The sequence below is a fragment of the Chelonus insularis genome, unplaced genomic scaffold (assembly GCF_013357705.1).
Source record: "Chelonus insularis isolate UGA/USDA-ARS -01 unplaced genomic scaffold, ASM1335770v1 scaffold_277_pilon, whole genome shotgun sequence".
In the NCBI taxonomy this organism is placed as follows: domain Eukaryota; kingdom Metazoa; phylum Arthropoda; class Insecta; order Hymenoptera; family Braconidae; genus Chelonus; species Chelonus insularis.
In genome coordinates, this window is record NW_023276791.1 from 1,107,486 (window position 1) to 1,127,146 (window position 19,661).

Sequence of the window (19,661 nt, forward strand, 5' to 3'; positions counted from 1 at the left end):
GCGATTTCCAACGATTTTCAGCGCGAGTTCATGGAACGGGGGATGTGTTCTCAGAGGATGTGCATACATTCACGCAGGAATAAGAAGTGGGAGAATAGAAACCCATACTTTACTTCATGCTCTCTTCGTTTCTTCTAGGCCTTCAGTAACCTTCAGTCATCATCACGCAGGCGTATTGGATACATGTTGTTATTTACCAAGACCGGTACTGTTTGATTTTGGTTTAATTCATTTTTTCTTCTTTTATCAATTAAAGGTTTCGTGATCAATCAAGTACTAGTGAAATTTATTGTTACCCTTGAGGAGACTTTCTTTTTTAATCATGAAGAAGCTTTTTCTTCTGATTGTTTTTATATTCTCTTCTGTTCTGGTGAGTAGTTTTTTCTTCATTGATACATTTCTTTACCATCATTTCAATAATTGATTAATTTTTTTTTTATTAATATTATTGTAAAAATATTTAACCAAAATTGTTGAATTTTTTTTAATATTAGAGGAGAATATTTTTTTTATAATCATACAAAGACAAACGAATTTATTATAGACTAAAAAATGAATTCTAAACAAAAATTAATGAATGAAGTTGATAATTAATTTTTAAATATTAAAGAAAAATTAATTTATTAAATTACTTAAGTTTGATTGATCTTATTGAATATTCAATAAAATAAATAACAAGAAAAATAGACTTTAAAGAGAATAAAAAAGATTGTTTTACTCGACTGAACCAGTCATGAGTTAACTCTTGCTCTTCATTTAAAATAAGTAAAATAAAAAAAAATGTATTTATTAAAAATAATAACTGTTAATTCAATATCGATCAAATGATTCAATTGAATAAACAAAAAAGATTCCGACAGTAAGTACAAGTTTTTCTTCAAGAAATGTCGTTGACACGAACACGTTTCGACTTCCTTGGAGGCATGAGGTACCTTAAAAAACGATAAGGAAATACGCGTTGGTGTCTTGAATTTAAAACATTTAATTCTTTGACTTCGACACGAAGAATAGCTGTTGAATATTCTGAATAACTTTCTGTGTTATTATGCAGGTCCAAGATGTTCCCATATCCTGTATGTATTAATAACCGTCATTATTGTTTATTTCGTACCATACCACAACAACAAATTATTTACGCACTATTGAAAAGGCCTTGGAGACTGTCCTCAGACAAAAAAAAAATTTATTATACAATATATCCTTTTATTTACACATCAGTACTCGTATCCTTGGTAATCATAGATCATTTGGCTCAAAACTCTTACATTTTTTCTTTCTTCCAGAACTCTTTTTTCTTCTTGAATGAAAATAACCAAGTAATTTTATGGAAAGAACATCGCTAAAATTTTATTATCAATAACATCCACCGTTAATAGAATATTTAGTCGACATTAAGTTGTATGATATTTGATAAAAAAAAATGTAACATCGAAGAAACGGTATTCCGAATGCAAGTCTAAACTTTGATGACGATAAAGTAGTCAACGACTGGGTAATATTCATAAATTGATAGCTGTACATGTGTTGTCAATTTAAAAAAGAACGATATAAATTTACTATAATCTTCTGCATTCCGCTATATTTATTCGCTTAACATGCTAAGCTCTGTCGTGATCGAGTAAATAAAACGTAACTGGTTTAATTATCGTATGTAATAAATATTAGTATTACGTGAATCAATACTTTTACTTTGTGCTTCATAAAATTATGAGAGCATTAATTCATAACACTATGACATTTAAATTTTTCTACATGAAAATAACAGCATATTTAGTATTTTAATAGCCATTTAAATTCTCTTTTACGTTAATTTTTTATCAATTATTTTTTTTTTAAATTCTAAATTATATTTGCAAAATTAAAACTATCATTTATAATTGTTTATTTATAAATCAAGATTTTTTTTTTTGGTTAAAAAATGTTGTTAAAAATTAATTAAAAAAAAATTTTTATTTATTTTAGAGCAAATTTTAATTTTTATAATACAAAAAATTAATGTATAAAATAATTTTTTTTTTTCAATAGTTTATTATCTATGTAGATGATTATTTTATGTTCATCTTCCTTTCTATACAATCGTTTGGGTTCTTGCACGTAGATAAGGGCTCTAACACTACGAGAATGTACATAGAAAATAATGGGGCATATTTTAATGAGAATATTCACATCCGCAAGATGTGTACGATTATTAAATTTGAACAGGAAGATAAAGTCTGTGTGCATTTACAGTACTCATTTCAAAGTAGGAGATAAAATTAAAGCATATATTATTGCTTTCAGAACTAAATATTCATCTTTATATCTTCAATAAAACTATTTCTTTAGAAAATATTCAATAAAATAGAAATATAATTTTTTTAATTACAAAATCAGTTCAACCTAAAAATTTGTAACTCTCTAATTATTATTCCATTGTCTTCGATAATATTAATGTCTTAGCATAAGTAAATATGAGGTTAATTAGATAATGATATAAGAAAGAATGATTTAAAAATTATAAAATAAATTGTAATGCTCTTAATAGGTAATTCGAAACTTAAAACAAAGGGAATTCTTGTAATGATAATCATATTTACCCACGATAAGAATACAAAGATCTCATTAAAAATCTAATAATTTTATTCGATTTCAATATGTATTTTTTTTTCATAAAATAATTACAATAAAAATAATGATAGCACTTAGCAGCTTCTCCACTCAAGCATTTATATCTGTTGAGTCTTTTCGTGGTCATGTACTCTCACACGTCATTATATCTTTAACTGCACCAGTAATCTCTACCTGTTATTTATGAAATCCAAATAATTCTAATCTTTGTTAATATTTATTTTAATACGTTATTGGTATAATAACGTATATGTACAAGAAAGTTTGCTTCTTTTTACATTTATTTTATAACTACCGATATGTTCTACCTTGGAAGACTGTGATTTGCTCACTTTACAGTAAACTGTTCCGCATTGATGTTTTTTCTCGAGGTATGAAGTAAAAAGGAGTGAAGAGACGAGATGTTCAAAAATCCTTTGGTATTCTAGTCGTGTCAGTGATCATAACAGAAATGATGTTGGAGTGAAAAAAGCACTGGTTTATTATGTACAATCATTATTCACACCCAGGAAGAATGTTTCTCAAGATGAAATTAAACAATTAGATGTTCTTAGTAAAAACTTAGTAAAGGGTTTTTTTATTTATTCCATGTAATATTGTATTAATTGATGAATTAATTATAATTACTGAATGAGTTTAAATGGCTTCGAATACAAAGACGTCGTTATTTTAAAGGGGTTGTGAAAATGATGGTATTGATAAGTTGGAGGAAAATTAAGTGATTACAATCAAAGATTATTGTAATTAGACTGCAATAATGCATTGGATAAATATTTTTCTCCTTTTGTGAATTTAAATCAATCCATTTTTCTCTTTTTTTGTTATAAAATTCTCATTTTTATTATTTTTAATTTCTTAATTTTTTTTTAAAATTAATTATTTAATACAAGAAATGCTAGAAGTCTTCAATGAGCTCTATTACGATGAAATAAATTAGAATTTATTTCAACGTGTCAAGTTTTACAAAATTAATTCCAACAAAATTAAGAATAAATTTTTTTTAATTATACCAATATTGATAATATTTCTAATAATTGATTTTGATAAGAAATAAACAGCAAAATAGATGATTAAATATTAGGAATTATAATTAAAATTTGTATTTGACAAAAATTGGTATTTTTTTAACAATGCAAACAATTTTTATTCAATGCTTTTAGACTGCTTGAAAACAAAGTTTATTGACTTTGCAACGTTGCAAATTATAAAAGTTAAATTACTTTAAATTGAATTGGATATTTTGATTGAAGAAAAGTTGTTTTACATTAATTATCATGTTTCCAAAAATATTATACCATTAAATTGATTTCTGATTTTTGATTCTTGGCGCAGAAATGTTTAATAGGGCTTGCATAATAAAATAACTTCAAACCTTATAAAGTAAACTATTTCAAAATATTTTAATGTAATGTAATTTATTCTTAATGTAAATCCTTTCTCCCTTCTATGAATTATTTTCATTACAATTAATTAATGTTTGTTGTTTAATTATCTAAATTTCAGTTGCTATTTTATTGTTATTAAATTATTGTTTATAAATTAGTTAACAAAGACATCAAAATTTCATAATAATAATTAAATTCAAATTGTTTATTGGCTTGATAAAATTATTACATGGATAAATTTACTAGCAAAAAAAATTAAAAATCACGGGTTTTTTTTTAGTAAAAATAGTTAAAAAAATTAATTAAAAGTACAGTTTTGGTTGGTGAAAATTACTAAAAGAGTAGTAAAAATTCCTACTTTGGTAATTTTACTGAAATAGACTTTTCATTAGGTGCTTTAACTATTTTTATTTAAAAAAAAAACTACTAATTTTTAATTTTTTTTTATTAGTAAATTTTACCGTAAATTGACCGGTAAAAATTATTATAAAATTTTTTTTCAGTATTTTTGCTGACATAAATTATAAAATGTTCATTGAATTAACGAGTTGAATCAGCAGTACATTGATTTATTGAATCGTATCATTTTTTTTCTGCATATCACAGCTTTAATTATATATTATTAAATCAATCTTTCACGCTAGATAATCAATAATGTTTTCTCCATTGAAATAGTAGAGAGATATGCATATATATTATGCACGTTATAATTGAAACATCACATTGAAATGGATTCCAATATCCTAGAGCATTCGTTGATGGTCTTGTGTTAATATATAAAGATGTGCCGATGTATATGTGTAATAATATAAATATCACATGTCTGACATGAGATTGTAGGGAGCCCTACTGATTTGTATCATTTAAATTGTACTCGTAGGCATAACTAATCAATAAAACTATTCTTTACCTCAAGCGATACGGTACTAAAAGCTTTTTTTTTATTCATAGTTCATCCATCTTTTCCTTTTCTCTCTCTCTTGTCGCTCAATTATCTGACACCTTTTTAAACCCTCTTTAATCCATATCCGCCCAAGAGAAAGAGTTCCTTTTGTACTTGGGATAAAAATATTGCCGTTAAATTTCGATTTCATTGGTTAATTATTTTTTTTCTTCTGATTATTAATTATGTGATAAAAAGTATCTATGAGGCTACTGATTATCTCATATAGGAATTTTTTTACAGTCTTTACAACTTTTTATTTATGGATAAATTTTTCAAATTTTTTTTTTTCTTCTTTTTAAAAATATTATAATGTTCTTCAATGCATAATAGTTTTACAATTAAAATAATTAATCATTTGTTGATCAACTTAATATTCACTGGAGAGAAAAATAATAAATAAAATAATTATTTAATTATTAATTTATAATTAAAGAAAAATGTTGCGACAGATTAGCATTAATAAAACTCTGTGATTAACAAAATTTTATGGAAAATACAAATGTGGGATGATAAAAAACAACAATAATATAAGTAAACAAAAATTTTTTTGTTAAGTAGAAAAAACTGAAACAAAAAATGTATGAGAGAAAAAGTTGAATAAAAAAAAAATAGAAAAGTGATATAAGAACCTACAGGTATCATGATAATAAGGGATATGAGATAATAAAAATTTATTTTTTTTTACTAAAAATAATAATAAATAATGGTCTAGAATCGGCTAGCTTTATAATGCATTCTCTTAAGTTTATTATGCACTAAAATTTTTCTAATGATGTGAGATAATGTTAAAGATACTAAAGAGCATTTTATCTTGAATATAATTATTTTTTCGACGAGGTCGGCATACTCTAATTAAATTACAGAGGAGAAAGATGAGTCGGCAGTATAAAGGGCCTTAATAATAAGGAATTACTCTGGAAATCGAGAGAAAATTTTTACAGATATAAAATACAGCAGGCATCTACTCTAGAAAAGGAGCTAAAGGCGAATGTTTCTGCGGTGATTGCAAGTTGTTTTATTGTTCTCTCTAGGGGAATGTCTACGTACAGTATAGATACATCAGAAGATTATCCGAGGAAACGAACAAGTCGTTAGGTAATCGTGAATTTTGCAATTCTATCTATGCGTCAAGGGCATGGGTAACAAGTCGATACTTAAACTTAATTCTTCAAGTTCTTACCTACTGTCTTCATTTTATATATTTCTGTTTATTTTCTTTATTTGTTGTCCATTTTACTTTCATAGAGAATCATCTAAACAAGGAAATTCCTACCTTTTTTACAATTTCAATGCTCACCACATGCGAATGCGATTATCGTCTTTCTCTAAAAGTCAACATAAATGTTTCTTTCGTTGATTTATCTGTACTGTTTTATACAGCGATTAATGCATGATAACAGAAAACATTGGCTTTTCATCAGATATTCATACAAAAACGATAGTTTTTTTTTTTGTTTAAATAAAAAAAATATTTTTGTTGAAAAAATTATTGACCTCAAGGATCATAGAAAAATATCGAAGCCTGATATAAAGTAATATTTAGAAATAATAGGTTTTTTAATTTAATATATTTGTATTAAACTAAAAATAAGTAGTCACTTTCTCAATTGTTGCTCATAAACCTAATTTCACTCGGAAACATTTTCACAAAAGAACATTTTTTAAACATATCTTAGTTTGAAAGATAAAAATTAATGTAATGCATACAAATTTTTGGTTTTGTATCATTTTAACAATTTTTCCACATTTTAGATTGTGTCTTTTTATTAGTCTAGTAGCTCGATAAATGATTTTGTTACCATTGATTAATATATTAACATTTTCATCAACAATTCTTATTAAAACAATTTTTATAGTGACTCACTAATTATTTAATGGTATTTTATTTATTATCAGCCATCGGCTATATTAATCCATTTTTAGTTTTATTATTATTATCATCGATATTGATATAAATAAAAACATATTTAATAGTTCTAAGGATTAAAGATCTCATTAACCTGTAAAGGAATAATTACCATAATAATACAGCAATTTAACATGAATCTGCATGAATTGGCATGAATATTTATGAAAAAAGTACCTTTTTTTTTTAAGAAGACGAGTTAATTTCCATCCAACTCCGAAACTCCTTGTGTGACAATTGCTCATAAAGTAACCATTTTTAAGTATATTCAAAAATTAGTGCAACTTAGATATTGCAGAAAATGACATTTATGGGTGGTAATGTATTAAAAAAAATCTGAAACTAATGTAAAAATGAAAAAAAGTGGCAAAAAGTTATTGGTCGGATCATTTTGATCAGGCTGCGAGTGCAGTCCCACTCCCAGACGCGATCCCACTACTGCCCGCCACGGAGACTTTTGGCTGCTGAGTTTCCCCTCTGACCCGGTTCGCCTCTCCTTAGCTAACCTGGTCACCCTGGACTCCTCCAAGGTGCCCATATTGATGGTGAGCTTAGTGCGGACGTCCAGTCAACGTGGATCCCGCACCCACAGTGACTCCTAACCTCAGATCCTCCACAACAACTAGCCTCCGAGTAGCCGGATTACAGGAGTCGCCACACTCCCAGCTGAGAATATCTATTTCTATTTGTAAACATTAATATTGCATCATACCTAACGTGTTCACGGTGTAATATATTGTAGAGGAAGATTTTCCTCACATCTGATTTCAGGCAAATGGTAGTCATGCAGTGTCTTGTAAAATCATGAAAATCATATGGAATCCCAAAAGCACCGTTTGCTTCTGTTTTTTCCTCTTCCTCTTCCTCCATCTCTATTTCGACTTATCCACGCTATCCTTATAATAATAGATCGCTAACCGACGCATACTAACGGTTCACGCACGATATACGTTGCGCAACTACAGTCGTACCATCACACATAACAAAAATACTGTATCTACAAGGTGGGTGAATTCTTTCATTGAGTTTCATCAACGTAAATTTATGCCCTTAACATTACTCCTGCACTAATATGGCGTTACACAATATATTCTTCTTCTTGGTTCGTCACTCCTGTGGAACTTGGATTCGTTGTCACATTGTTTGTAGATCCTGGGAAACCGGGAAGCGATTAACTTTAACGGAGCGAATAGAAGGGGAAGTTAATGTGCAAACCAAGTGCAAGTGCAATCGCCTTGGCATGAGAATGCACTTTCAGATGCGTAATCAAGTGGCGGAAATGTCGAACACGTGTTATGAGACACATAAGAAATAACATTCTCACTTGTATATTGTTATTCTTTTATTATCGGTTCAAATATTTTCTTCTATTTATAACACTTCACAGCTTTACAGTTGATTCAAATAAGTACACGATAATCAGCAATAATAATACTTATTAAAATCTCATTAATTCATCTGATACATAAATTTGCATTGATAAATTCATTAGTTGGAACAAATGATTTATTCCGCATTTCTGATTATTGCATCGATGCAGAACACACTATTCTTTGTTTAAATTAATCAAATCGTTGAGTTATCATATTAAAATAATTGCTGCTAATGAGCGGTCATAGAACACTATTAAATCGACCTTGATAGCGATGGTATTGATTTTTAATATTCATTTTATTATTTTAATAGAGTTATTTATGATTATTAATCACCACTACATTTTTCATTTTTAGAAACCGGTTGATAATTCCAGCTTGCTCTAGATATTTATTTTTAATTTTGTAATAAATTATTGTTACTAGATTAATTGATATTATTTATGTGATTAATAAGCCATTAATAATTTTGTGTTAAATTTTAATTCCCTGTAAACAAATATGTTATTTTTTTTTCGTTGATGAAGTTTATTCATCTTTAGTAGAAACGGTTAAATCAAAATGATTCCACGATAATTTTGCTTTATTAAATCTTGTTTGTTAAAAGCCATTATAGTTAACAATATCAACTCACATTTAAAGGATTGTTACTTAAGAAAAAGTTGTCTATAAAAACTTGAACAGCTTCGTTAGCATCAAAGTTGGATCACAAACGATCACAAATGATGGCATTCAACACAAAGTAACACGTAATTTTGTTTACCAACATGAAGTAGAAAAAAAGATACTAACAAAAATCAAAATGGCTACCATTTTTATTTGGATAATAATTCTATCAAAGAAGTATCAAGTCAACTATGTGAATGCTTGGTTAGTTTTTCATATTTAAAATACATAATAAAACACTAAGTTTATAATAAACAAAGTTTCTTATGTATTTATCTTTTTTCAAGATAGTTAATTAAATTTTTTCAGTGCTGAAAAGTAGGTCTGATAAGTCATTACAATGATAAAAAATAATTTTTTTATATTGATTAATTCAAAATAGAGTAAATTATTATCTTAGAATCATCAATATTCTGGTGTAATAAATCATTGGAACAAAATCACTTACTTATTACCCCGTCAATTTCTTCAATCAATAAATAACCTGTAAATGAAAATTTTTTCTGATTGTGCGTGCAGGAAATCGCAATCTCAACACCGACTGTGGCATTGAAATTGAATGATGAGTGCTACCGTGACAGAGACTGCGAAGCAAGCATTGAAAATAGCCGGTGTCACTTGGGATACTGCCGATGTTTACCCTTCTTCGCAGCATATAATGAAACCCGTTGTGTCGAGTGTGAGTATAATGATGATGGGCTCTAAGATTTTCCACGGTAAATTGGATGTTTTTGAATCTCCGACTAATGAAATGAAGATAAAATAAGAGAATTTTTTCTCTAAAAATCTCACAAAATCCCGTAAAGTTAAGTTCATTTTATATAACTGTTCCTAATCAGAACATAAATATACACATAATAAACGTAATAATTTTTATTCCGTCTAAGTTATGTTTACTTTGTATTCAAACTCGTTACATTCTAACCAGTTCCTCATTCTTAATTGCATCTTCCCTCCTTCATTACACTAATTCTACCTCCGATGTAATCAGTTCCTTACCGAACATAACCTTAAGGTCAGGTAAATTTTAATTATAATTAAAAATAAAACGCATCTACAATTTACTTAGCATTACTACTGTGATCTTTAACTTTACTAACTAGATTATTTTACTCACAGCAACTCTCCTTGGAAATGACTGTCTGGTGCCGGAGCAATGTTTCATGAAAGTAGCTAATAGCAGCTGCTTAGCTGGAGTTTGCCGATGCGAAGAAGGATATCTTCAATTCCGTAGGCATACCTGCTTGACACGTAAGTTATGAAGTAAAATCTTGTAACTTATCATTCTATTATTGATTTTTAACTTGGGTAATCGATATTGACCCGTTATCAATCGTTAGAAGCACTCAGGATTATCGTAAATTATTCAAAGAATTTACATTTTTACACCATTGAAGAAAGATTTAATCGTCTAATAAATATAGTTTAATAAAGATTTATTACATACATTGGATTCTTCAATACTTTTTAAAATTATTTATTGAATGAAATTGATTTGATTATCATTACTAAACTGTTGATTCAAGTTTGGAGTGGTATTATTGATTGATGGATTTATTCGTCGACTGATATTTAAATATGACAAGTAGTGCAATGAAAGTTAATTAATATTCTTTTTCAGCTGCAAGACCAGGTCAAGTTTGTTACAGTCATGCGCATTGTCGTCTTTGGGACAGCGATACTCACTGTGACTTCTTGATTCCTGATTTATTTGGTCGCTGCCAGTGCACTGCACCCATGAAAAGAGATGGAGAAATTTGTCGACCTAATTCCCTAGTGATTCCCACACTTTCTCCAAATCTACCGATTATTTCAAATGTTTATCACGACAAGGTAAACGATGGAATGCAAGCTGGGAACCTTTCTGATAATAGATCACCCCAGGATGATAATATCACTGATACCGGCAAGATCACTTTTTAAGATTACATTCATTTCATTCATAAAAAGCTACTCTAGAATTAAAGGGTTTAATAGGTCATCTTACTTTCTTATAGGGGTACAAATTTCTTGGCTTAAAAATGCTTCGAGATTATTGACTACTCCAGTAACAACTCCAAGATTCCCAGTTAATCTGGTCACGCGACCAATGTATCGAACTCCAAAACCACATCACGAAGAAACCAATGAACTTCCAGATGACAATGATGCCGTGATAATCGATGCTGATCTCAGTACTGAAATTATTCAGGCAACAACTACGTCTGGTAAGAATTTGAAATTGCTTTACAATTTAGATCACGAAGTAATTTTCTAGTTTCTTGTTATTAAAAGGAAATGAGTATTTGTTTCTTTGATCTAATTAGCTCTTACTTCAAAACATTGGGAATAGTTCTAATTAAAAACTTTCCACAACACTAAGTTCATTTGCAAATCTAAATCCTTTTTTGTACTAGTTTAATAATGATTCTTTAATGGGAAGTGTTTTAGTAATAATAGAAACTAACTCACATAAAATATTACTAGGACATGTTGAAAGCTTTACATATGAGATTGAAACAAATATTTAACATCAATTTTATATAAAAGGAATTTTCAAAATTATCATAATGCATAAAAAACGGTAGATCATATAAAAGACTGTATAGCAGACAGATACAGTTAGTATGTTTTATTTTCAAGTGAATAGAAAAGTCATTTTGTTCATTAGTTGATTTTTTTTCTCTAACTGTCAAAGATTTTTATTGTTGTCACTACATACCGAGTTTGTTACATTTACCAAGTTTTTATAAACACTGCAAAAACTAGAATTGTTGCTGACAGTGTACTTTTTTTCTTAGATACTTCATATGAAATATTAAGATATTTATATTTTGTTGAGAAAAAAAATTAATAATATGCTATTACTTTTTTGAAATACTTTGAATACTACTTTGATGTACTAAGAAATACTCATTATTTCAGTTAATTTGGTTTTCAATTCATATGAGCATGAAAAACAGTAAAAATCTAAAAAATAGCAGAGAATGTATAGCATAATATTATAACTTAATTATAAATAATTAAATTAATTATATATTATTATTTCATTTCATTTATTTTTATTCGTTCCAGCACCAACTAAAACCGATCGGCACGAAACAATAACTTTTTCTGCAGTTAGCTTAGGATTAACGTGCACCAATGATCTTGAATGTCGAATGGCCGATGCTAATTCAAGATGCATTGGCGGTGTTTGTGACTGTGCGATTCGTGGAAATGGAAGTTATCCATGCGGAGCACGGAGAACAGGATGTCCAGGGGGTACATTTCAATGTCGAGCTTCTGGAACATGCATCAGTTGGTTCTTTGTTTGCGACGGAAGACCTGACTGTGGAGATGGTTCTGACGAGGAGTGTGCCAGTGATAGATGCCCTAAACAATCTTTCCGATGCAAAAAGAGTGGAATATGCATTTCGAGAGCTGGACAATGTGATGGAAGAAATGATTGCCCCAATGGGGAAGATGAAGAAGGCTGCAAAAGTCGACGAAGTAATTGAATCTCGTTTCTTTCATTATGTTTAATCGAGCTTGATTCCTATGTTTTTTTTTTGTTTGCCTAAGATTTATAGTTGATGTCTTTTATGGTAAATTTATGTTGATCACCAGGATGTCCTGAAGGAACTTTTCGATGTAACAACGGCCAGTGTTTACCAGCTTACGAATTTTGTAATGCAGTAGTCTCATGCCGAGACGGGAGTGATGAACCACGAGGAGCTTGCCGGAGTCACAATCGAGGTCGTATATCTGCGAGAAATTGCCCTTTCCGGTGTGCAAATGGACAATGCCGCTCAGACGCTATCACCTGTAGTGGTCGTGACGGATGTGGAGATGGGTCTGATGAAACTAATTGCTCAGTTTGCAGTAAGTTTATTCTTTATCTACTTTGAATATCATACAAGTTTTTATATTAAAATTTACTTTCTTTTTCATTTTGCATTTTAATGCTTTGATGAAATAATTCTTTTACATTTTTTATGTACTTGTAATATGAAAATAAGTATGATAAAACATTTTAAATAGTTTGTGATTAATTTTCTGCTGCTAACATTCTAACTTCTGGAAAAATAAAATAAAATAATTTTATCATTCGATTGGAATACTGATAAAAAATAAAATATCTACATTTCATGTAGTGTTTTTTTACTTGTTTCCACTTGCTAATTTCTTTTTAAATATTCAAATGAGTTTTATGTATTTGCTTGATAAAGATCTATTACATGCCGCACTTTTTTTCTCTGACATAAGTGTCAAGATATGATGATAGAGTTATTAATTCATACATATTTTATTTTATTTAATACTTTAATAAAAAAAACTGTTTTAAAGTTTGTTTTAAAATTGATTGTAAAATTAGAACTTATACATTTTTTAATCTAATTTAATATTCATTTCAATAAAAACAACCGTTGTAATTTACGTTTATTTAATTAATTAACGAATTAATTTTCTCTATTATTTATAATGAAAGCCTTATAACTGAATAAAATTTATAAATATTTAATTATTTAATTTCAGGATGTCCTGCAATTGCATAGTAATCAAGACTACAATATAAACTACAACATAAACGAAGAAAAAAATAACGCATTTTTTCGACGATTTATTTGGTACGTGAGTATAGCAGTTGCACGTATGACCAAAGATTAAAATGATTCATGCAATAAACACATTCAATTCTGAATGTTGAATCATTATCAAAAAATATTAGATTTATATACTTTTTATACAGCTCGTATATTGGATTCAGAAAATATTTACTAATCTTGTAAATTAATTATCCATAAAATTGTAAATGGATATCAATGCATTATTATTACCATACAAGAATATTTTTAACCAATAAAACTAGAAAAGTTCAATAGGACATTATTCTTCTATTTTTATACGTAATATCTAATTTTTTAGACAGCATTAATTTAAGCATTTTATAATGTATTTATTATATTTTCATTTTTTATACAGTTGTACGTCATTTCATCATTTTACGACTGAAAATTATTTATAATATTTTTCTGAAATATTTTCTATCCACTGGAGATTTATTTTTGCCATCAACAATGAAATGATTGTTGAAAGGACTTAATTAATTCTTTGAAAGTTTGTATCATATTCCTAAACCTAAAGGTGGACTATAGATTTTTTTCTATTTATTTATGCATATTATTAATTAATTGATAAGTTGATTATATGTAATCATTTTAAGTTGAATAAAAATATCAATTTGGTAAAAAAGTTTAATTATTTTAAAAATTATGACATGATACCTGTTATTTTTGATGATACTTAAGAAATTATGTAATGAATTTATAGCTTTATCAATGCACTAGAAAAATAATAAAAAATAATTACTTTCATACATAAATCGTGTATTTGACGTAAATTTTCATTAATTTTTCCAGTTATGAGTATCATTAACTACATAGTTTCATTCCTGAGTAAAAATAAAGTATTCACTTTGTTGCCAACCATCATAGTCAATTACCTCTGCATGTAAAAACAGGTTGTTTGATATTTCAACCTCAGGCGGGTCAGGTTTAGAACATTCCACCTTGGTTGCATGAATTTAAAAAACTACTTAACGATTAAATTTTATAATTTAACTAATTTTAAGTGGATTGTTTTAAATAAATTTAAGTTTATTTCAAATCATACTGCAAACAATCTTGACATTAGTTAAATCAAAAACATTGTTTTTCTTTCATTATCTTTTTTGTATAATTAATTCATACAGCAAATGTAATTTTGATCATCTTAATTGAAACATTTCTTTTTCTGAAATAAAAGTTTTGATCATTTTAAAAATCAACTCATGAATCAGGTTCACTTAATCCAATCTAGCCTACAGTTTTAACATTTTTCTACTCCACAAAATTTACTTTTTTTTAAATCAATAAAGTATTCACACTCTTAAAAACCAATACTATTCTAGCTTTATTAAATCGTGCTTTGTTTTAAAATTAGAGCAGTTTGCGGAAAAAAACCAATATCGAAATTACTTTCTAAACAATTTTATTTGAACTAAAAGTCAATAATGATCTAAAACCCTTGAAGCTTCTACAGAAAATTCATGAATAAACATTCTAGACAATGCAATGGATTATTAAAGAGTACTGACATCAATGCCCTTGAGAAAAGCGAACAGTAAAAAGTCGATGAAGATGCATAAAAGTGCACTAATTAAGTATATAATCAATGAGGCATGACTTAAATTTAGCTAAAAATCTAAATTTTGATCATGTCTTGACATATATATGCATCATCAAATATGTAGGATATAATGAGAGTGGTGTAATGAGATGTTCTGTGTCAAGGAAATCAAGGAACACGCATGACTATTATCCTATCATCAAGAAAGATGATAATATAAGTAATGTTAACAATATATGCTTCGCGACTGCGTGCCGTCGTGGTCTCTCCGTCAATACTACGCGACGTGTAGTAACGTCAACGTCGCCAATAATAGCACAAGCTTTTCGCTGATTGTTATTTTTATTTAAATAATATGTGATTAATTTTTTTAGTTTGTTGATACTTATGTTGAAGATGTACTCTTTGTTGCTATACAAAATTTTAGAAAATGGAATTTTAATTTAAATAAACAACAAATGGTTTCATTAAAACTATTATGTGATGAAAACAGTATCATCACTGTGCTGTTACACAGCCAATACTAATGTCTGATTGTCATAGAGTTCATCAAGAATATTATCGAATGGCATTTCCTCAAAGTTTTTTACACATCCGTTGATTTGTTCATCCGCAAATTCCATCATGAGTTCATTAGAGATTTTAATTTAATTATTTATTTAAATCTTACTGAGTTGGAATTATTGTGATTCTTAATAGAATGAAGAAATCAACTAAAGTAGTTGTAAGTTTATTAAATTCAATATTACAAATTATTTTAACTTACCTCAATTAAAAATTATATATGAATCAGAGACCGGTTTCGTTATAATTGTTGATGATTCTTGGTGAAGTAAACGTTTATTATTGAGTGGAAGTGATTGCTACATTATATTTTGTTTTAATTTGTTGATTACCTGTAAATAAAAAAAGTTTTTTATTTATTTATTTTGTTTTTGCTTTTTAGATTATTTCGTGACTGTTAATAATTGTGTTTCTTTGTTGTGATGAATAATTTTTCGAACGTAGATGCTTTGAATTCTGCATGTGAGATAAGAAATAAACTGACAATAAGAAATAGTGATGATAATAGTTGGGAATAATTGATTTCCTCATGGTTGTCACGGTACATAAAAGATTTCATTGTTTAAAGATTTTTAGTAAAGTAAAAGTTGCCTGATTGCATTGTTAAACGTCAATTAATTGCATAGAAATATCACAAAATACTAACTAAAAATAATTGAGTTTAATAAGACATTGTTTAAAAGTCTTAATTAACAATTAATGAAATTATTTGTTTTTTTTAAAAGTGCTTTTAATTTTTCTATTATCATATTTTATCATATTACAATATACACGTGACTAAAATTTTTTTCTAAAGCATTTTTGATTTAGTTTGCAAATGTCTGGTGGTTATTTGAAAAATAATACTTTATCTGTTTATTATGATGTAATTAATTGTACATATTATATTTTTATTATAGGAATAAAATTAAAAGACAGATAAAACGATCTCTTTTCTAAATACTACGACTGTGATGCAAAAATCTTCGAAGAAAATAATTTTTAAAAATTTATCATGACAAAAAAAAAGTTGTTATCGCGACTAAAAAGAATATGAAGAAATTAAAGTATTCCAAACTCACCGAGTGCCTTAAAAAAAGACCAGTAATTACAATGCTGTTATTTCCGTGTGTCCTGATTTTAACCCTTTATTATGTATCTAACAAGTATCTTGTTCTCGATGATTTACCGGAGTATAAGATAGCCAACAATCCTGAAGAAGGTGAGAGCCTGAAATTAATTTATTTTAATTATAATTAATTATTAAACCTTGACATATATTTTAAAAATAACGATTTAATAAATAACTTCATATGAGAAGTACTCTGCAGAGTACTAATTTAATAAATGACAGTGAAATTTTTTTTAAATAGCTCAAATATTATACACAAACTTGCTACATGTTGCAGCTTATTAAAATATAATTTCTTAAAATCCACTCTGTCATTATTATCAATTAAATCTGAAAATATATTACTAATAATATTTCTACAAGTGCTATAAAATAAGTATTTAATCTTCTAATAAATTTAACTTACAGAAATTGTTGATGGTTACCTTGTATGGAACTCCAAGTGCCATATGTTATCTTATAATCCAATGGACTCTAGTATACGTAAATTTGTATGGAAAAGAAAATTTGAAGCTTGTTCAACATATCCTCTATTAACTTTTATAGCTAAAGATGCCAATGATACTTTTTCCATTGTAATTAATTCCGAAGCAGCCAAAAATTATCATAATTTCCAATGCTGTTGGTCTTCAATTGAAAGAGTTCAGCCTAGTCATCCTCCCACTGGTGAATGGGATACAAATATTAAGTAAGTTGATTATTCTTTGTAATTTTATCAACTATAAATAGTCTTATAATAATGATGTTCAATAATAGAATGTATATTTTCAGAGTAGGACCATGTGAGAATTTTGAGAAGCAAGCAGTATTGCCTTCAGAAATAGAGATTATTTTGGTTACTTGCAAATCAAAAAGCCATCCTAAGAAAAAAAAACCTAGTACTGTGTACGAGAATATCCATGCCATAGTTAACCCTGCCAAAGTTCAGGAGCAAATAAATGTAACAGAAGAATCAAGAAATGATGATTCACCTGATAATAAAAAAATAAGTGTCTTAGTTCTTGGTTTAGATAGTGTGTCACGGTTAAATTTTCTACGAAGTATGCCAAGAACTGAAAAATATTTACGAAATACTGGTTGGTTTCATTTAAAAGGATACAATAAAATGGGTGACAATACATTTCCAAACCTAATGGCAATTCTTACTGGCCAAAATAGTACTTCTGCCTATTCTAATTGTAAACCAAAGGAAGCATATGGCCTTGATAACTGTCCATTTCTTTGGAATAATTTTAAAAAAGCAGGATATATTACTGCATATGGAGAAGATGATGCTCATCTGAGTACATTCAATTATCTAAAAGTAGGATTTGTAGATCCTCCAACAAATTATTATCTCCGACCTTACGTTTGGGCAACAGAAAAATTGCTAAAAGCCAAATATAAATATAATGCCAAGTATTGTACAGGACCAGAGCTTGCCATTGATAGAATATACAATTATGCTGTAGAGTTTGCTCAAACTTTTCTAGATCTACCTTATTTCGCATTTTTTTGGACTAATACTGTTACACACAATGATGTCAATGGAATTTCCTCTTTAGATGACTATTTTTTGAAAAAATTAAAAAAGCTAGAGAAGATTGGAGTGTTTAATAATACTCTAGTAATTTTTTTAAGTGATCATGGAATGAGATGGGGTGAGATAAGAAATACATTTGTGGGTTGGTATGAAGAGAGGTTGCCTTTTCTTTATTTAAGGATTCCAGACTGGTTGAGAGAAGATTCCAAAGTAGTTCAAGCATTGAAGAGTAATGAACATAGATTAACTTCACCTTATGATATATACGAAACATTTCGAGATATTTTAACACATGTTGGTGGTGAAGCATTTCCTAGTTCTGGTTGTCCAAAATGTCAAAGTCTTTTTCAACCTGTGCCAGTTGAAAGAAGCTGTGAAGATGCTGGTATTTCACCTCATTGGTGTACGTGCACTGGATTCCTACCAGAAGATCCTGAAAGTAAAGTAGCATTAGCAGGTGCACAAACATTTATAGATTATATAGAGAATGTAATTAAAGACTTCAAAGACAAGAAAGGCCGGCGTATTTGTGCCAAATTAAAACTGAAGAGAATTTATAGGGTTGATAAAATTCTTAATTTGGATAACATTACAATAGCAGATGATGTAGAGAAATATTCTTATCTTATTGAACTTTCACCAGGAGGTGGATTATTCGAAACTACTGTTGAAATTGACAAGGATGGGCGTTCACGAATGTCTGAAGAAGAAGTCAGCAGAATAAATTCTTATGCTAAAGACGCCAAGTGTCTAGATAATGGCTTTAAAAAGTATTGTTATTGTTTAGGTTGATGATGATTTTAATGATAGATTGAATTGTTTTAAAAATGAAAAATCTGAGATATTATTAAATAAGAGATTAAATTGTGTGACATATCAAAAAAAAAATGTTGGTGATATGTATTATAGTATGCATTGTAAAAAAAGTTCATAGTTAAAACCTAATTTTGTAGGTTGAATATACTTTTATTAAACAAAAGAAAAAATTTTATAGTGAGAGTGCCAATAATTTAATTACTCAGATATAATTATTGGAAAATTGAATTTTTATGACAATTAAAGTGATTGATAACGATCATGTATTCCCAACTAAAAAGTGATTCTTTTACCAGTAGTGGGAAACATCGATTGTAAACATAAAATATCAATGTCATATTTCATTCATTTTCTTTACATGATTATAGTATTTATTTTAAATTATAATAACGTAATAATTTATTTTTATATTATGAAAAAAGTTGTCGATAAAAACAATGAGATAAAACTTTTACTTGCCTATTTGTTGAAATAAATAATCATTGTAAATGATAAGTTCCAGAAATAATTACTCCAATTTGTAATTACTACTTTCGACTAACCTCAATTAATGATTAGTTCTAATTTTCTTTTTTCCGGACCTAATTAAAATTGCACATGTGAATTAAAGATTCACGTCCATAATACGTGTGTGAT

The 19,661-nt window shown here is 28.1% G+C and overlaps 2 protein-coding genes across 10 annotated transcripts; both read left to right on the forward strand.

Moving 5' to 3' along the window:
* The first annotated feature begins 161 nt into the window (after nt 1–161).
* Nucleotides 162–13,759, forward strand: ImpE1 (Ecdysone-inducible gene E1). Of its 3 annotated transcripts, none has more exons than XM_035093696.1 (8): nt 162–370; nt 9,403–9,562; nt 10,003–10,134; nt 10,505–10,789; nt 10,881–11,090; nt 11,938–12,354; nt 12,472–12,726; nt 13,381–13,759. In XM_035093696.1, exons 1-8 carry the CDS (start codon nt 323–325, stop codon nt 13,398–13,400), a joined length of 1,527 nt encoding a protein of 508 aa, XP_034949587.1. In that variant the 5' UTR covers nt 162–322; the 3' UTR covers nt 13,401–13,759. The 3 variants fall into 3 exon arrangements, with proteins under 3 accessions (XP_034949587.1, XP_034949588.1, XP_034949589.1); XM_035093697.1 differs by lacking the exon at nt 162–370 and adding an exon at nt 8,982–9,087; XM_035093698.1 differs by lacking the exon at nt 162–370 and adding an exon at nt 9,151–9,201.
* A 1,539-nt stretch (nt 13,760–15,298) lies between these two features.
* LOC118073284 (uncharacterized) lies at nt 15,299–19,444 on the forward strand. Of its 7 annotated transcripts, none has more exons than XM_035093689.1 (4): nt 15,299–15,736; nt 16,476–16,777; nt 17,096–17,375; nt 17,459–19,444. In XM_035093689.1, the coding sequence occupies exons 2-4, from the start codon at nt 16,609–16,611 to the stop codon at nt 18,999–19,001; spliced, it is 1,992 nt and encodes a 663-aa protein (XP_034949580.1). In that variant the 5' UTR covers nt 15,299–15,736; nt 16,476–16,608; the 3' UTR covers nt 19,002–19,444. The 7 variants fall into 7 exon arrangements, with proteins under 7 accessions (XP_034949580.1, XP_034949586.1, XP_034949584.1 ...); XM_035093695.1 differs by lacking the exon at nt 15,299–15,736 and adding an exon at nt 15,895–15,910; XM_035093693.1 differs by lacking the exon at nt 15,299–15,736 and adding an exon at nt 15,961–16,117.
* The last annotated feature ends 217 nt before the right edge of the window (nt 19,445–19,661 follow it).

Bases quoted from the DNA above. Each gene is read 5' to 3' on its own strand.
- LOC118073284 (XM_035093689.1), top strand. From the start codon at position 16,609: ATGAAGAAATTAAAGTATTCCAAACTCACCGAGTGCCTTAAAAAAAGA. The intron at 16,778-17,095 runs GTGAGAGCCTGA...TTTAACTTACAG, and splicing joins AGCCAACAATCCTGAAGAAG to AAATTGTTGATGGTTACCTT. The intron at 17,376-17,458 runs GTAAGTTGATTA...GTATATTTTCAG, and splicing joins GAATGGGATACAAATATTAA to AGTAGGACCATGTGAGAATT.
- ImpE1 (XM_035093696.1), top strand. From the start codon at position 323: ATGAAGAAGCTTTTTCTTCTGATTGTTTTTATATTCTCTTCTGTTCTG. The intron at 371-9,402 runs GTGAGTAGTTTT...TTGTGCGTGCAG, and splicing joins TTATATTCTCTTCTGTTCTG to GAAATCGCAATCTCAACACC. The intron at 12,727-13,380 runs GTAAGTTTATTC...ATTTAATTTCAG, and splicing joins AACTAATTGCTCAGTTTGCA to GATGTCCTGCAATTGCATAG.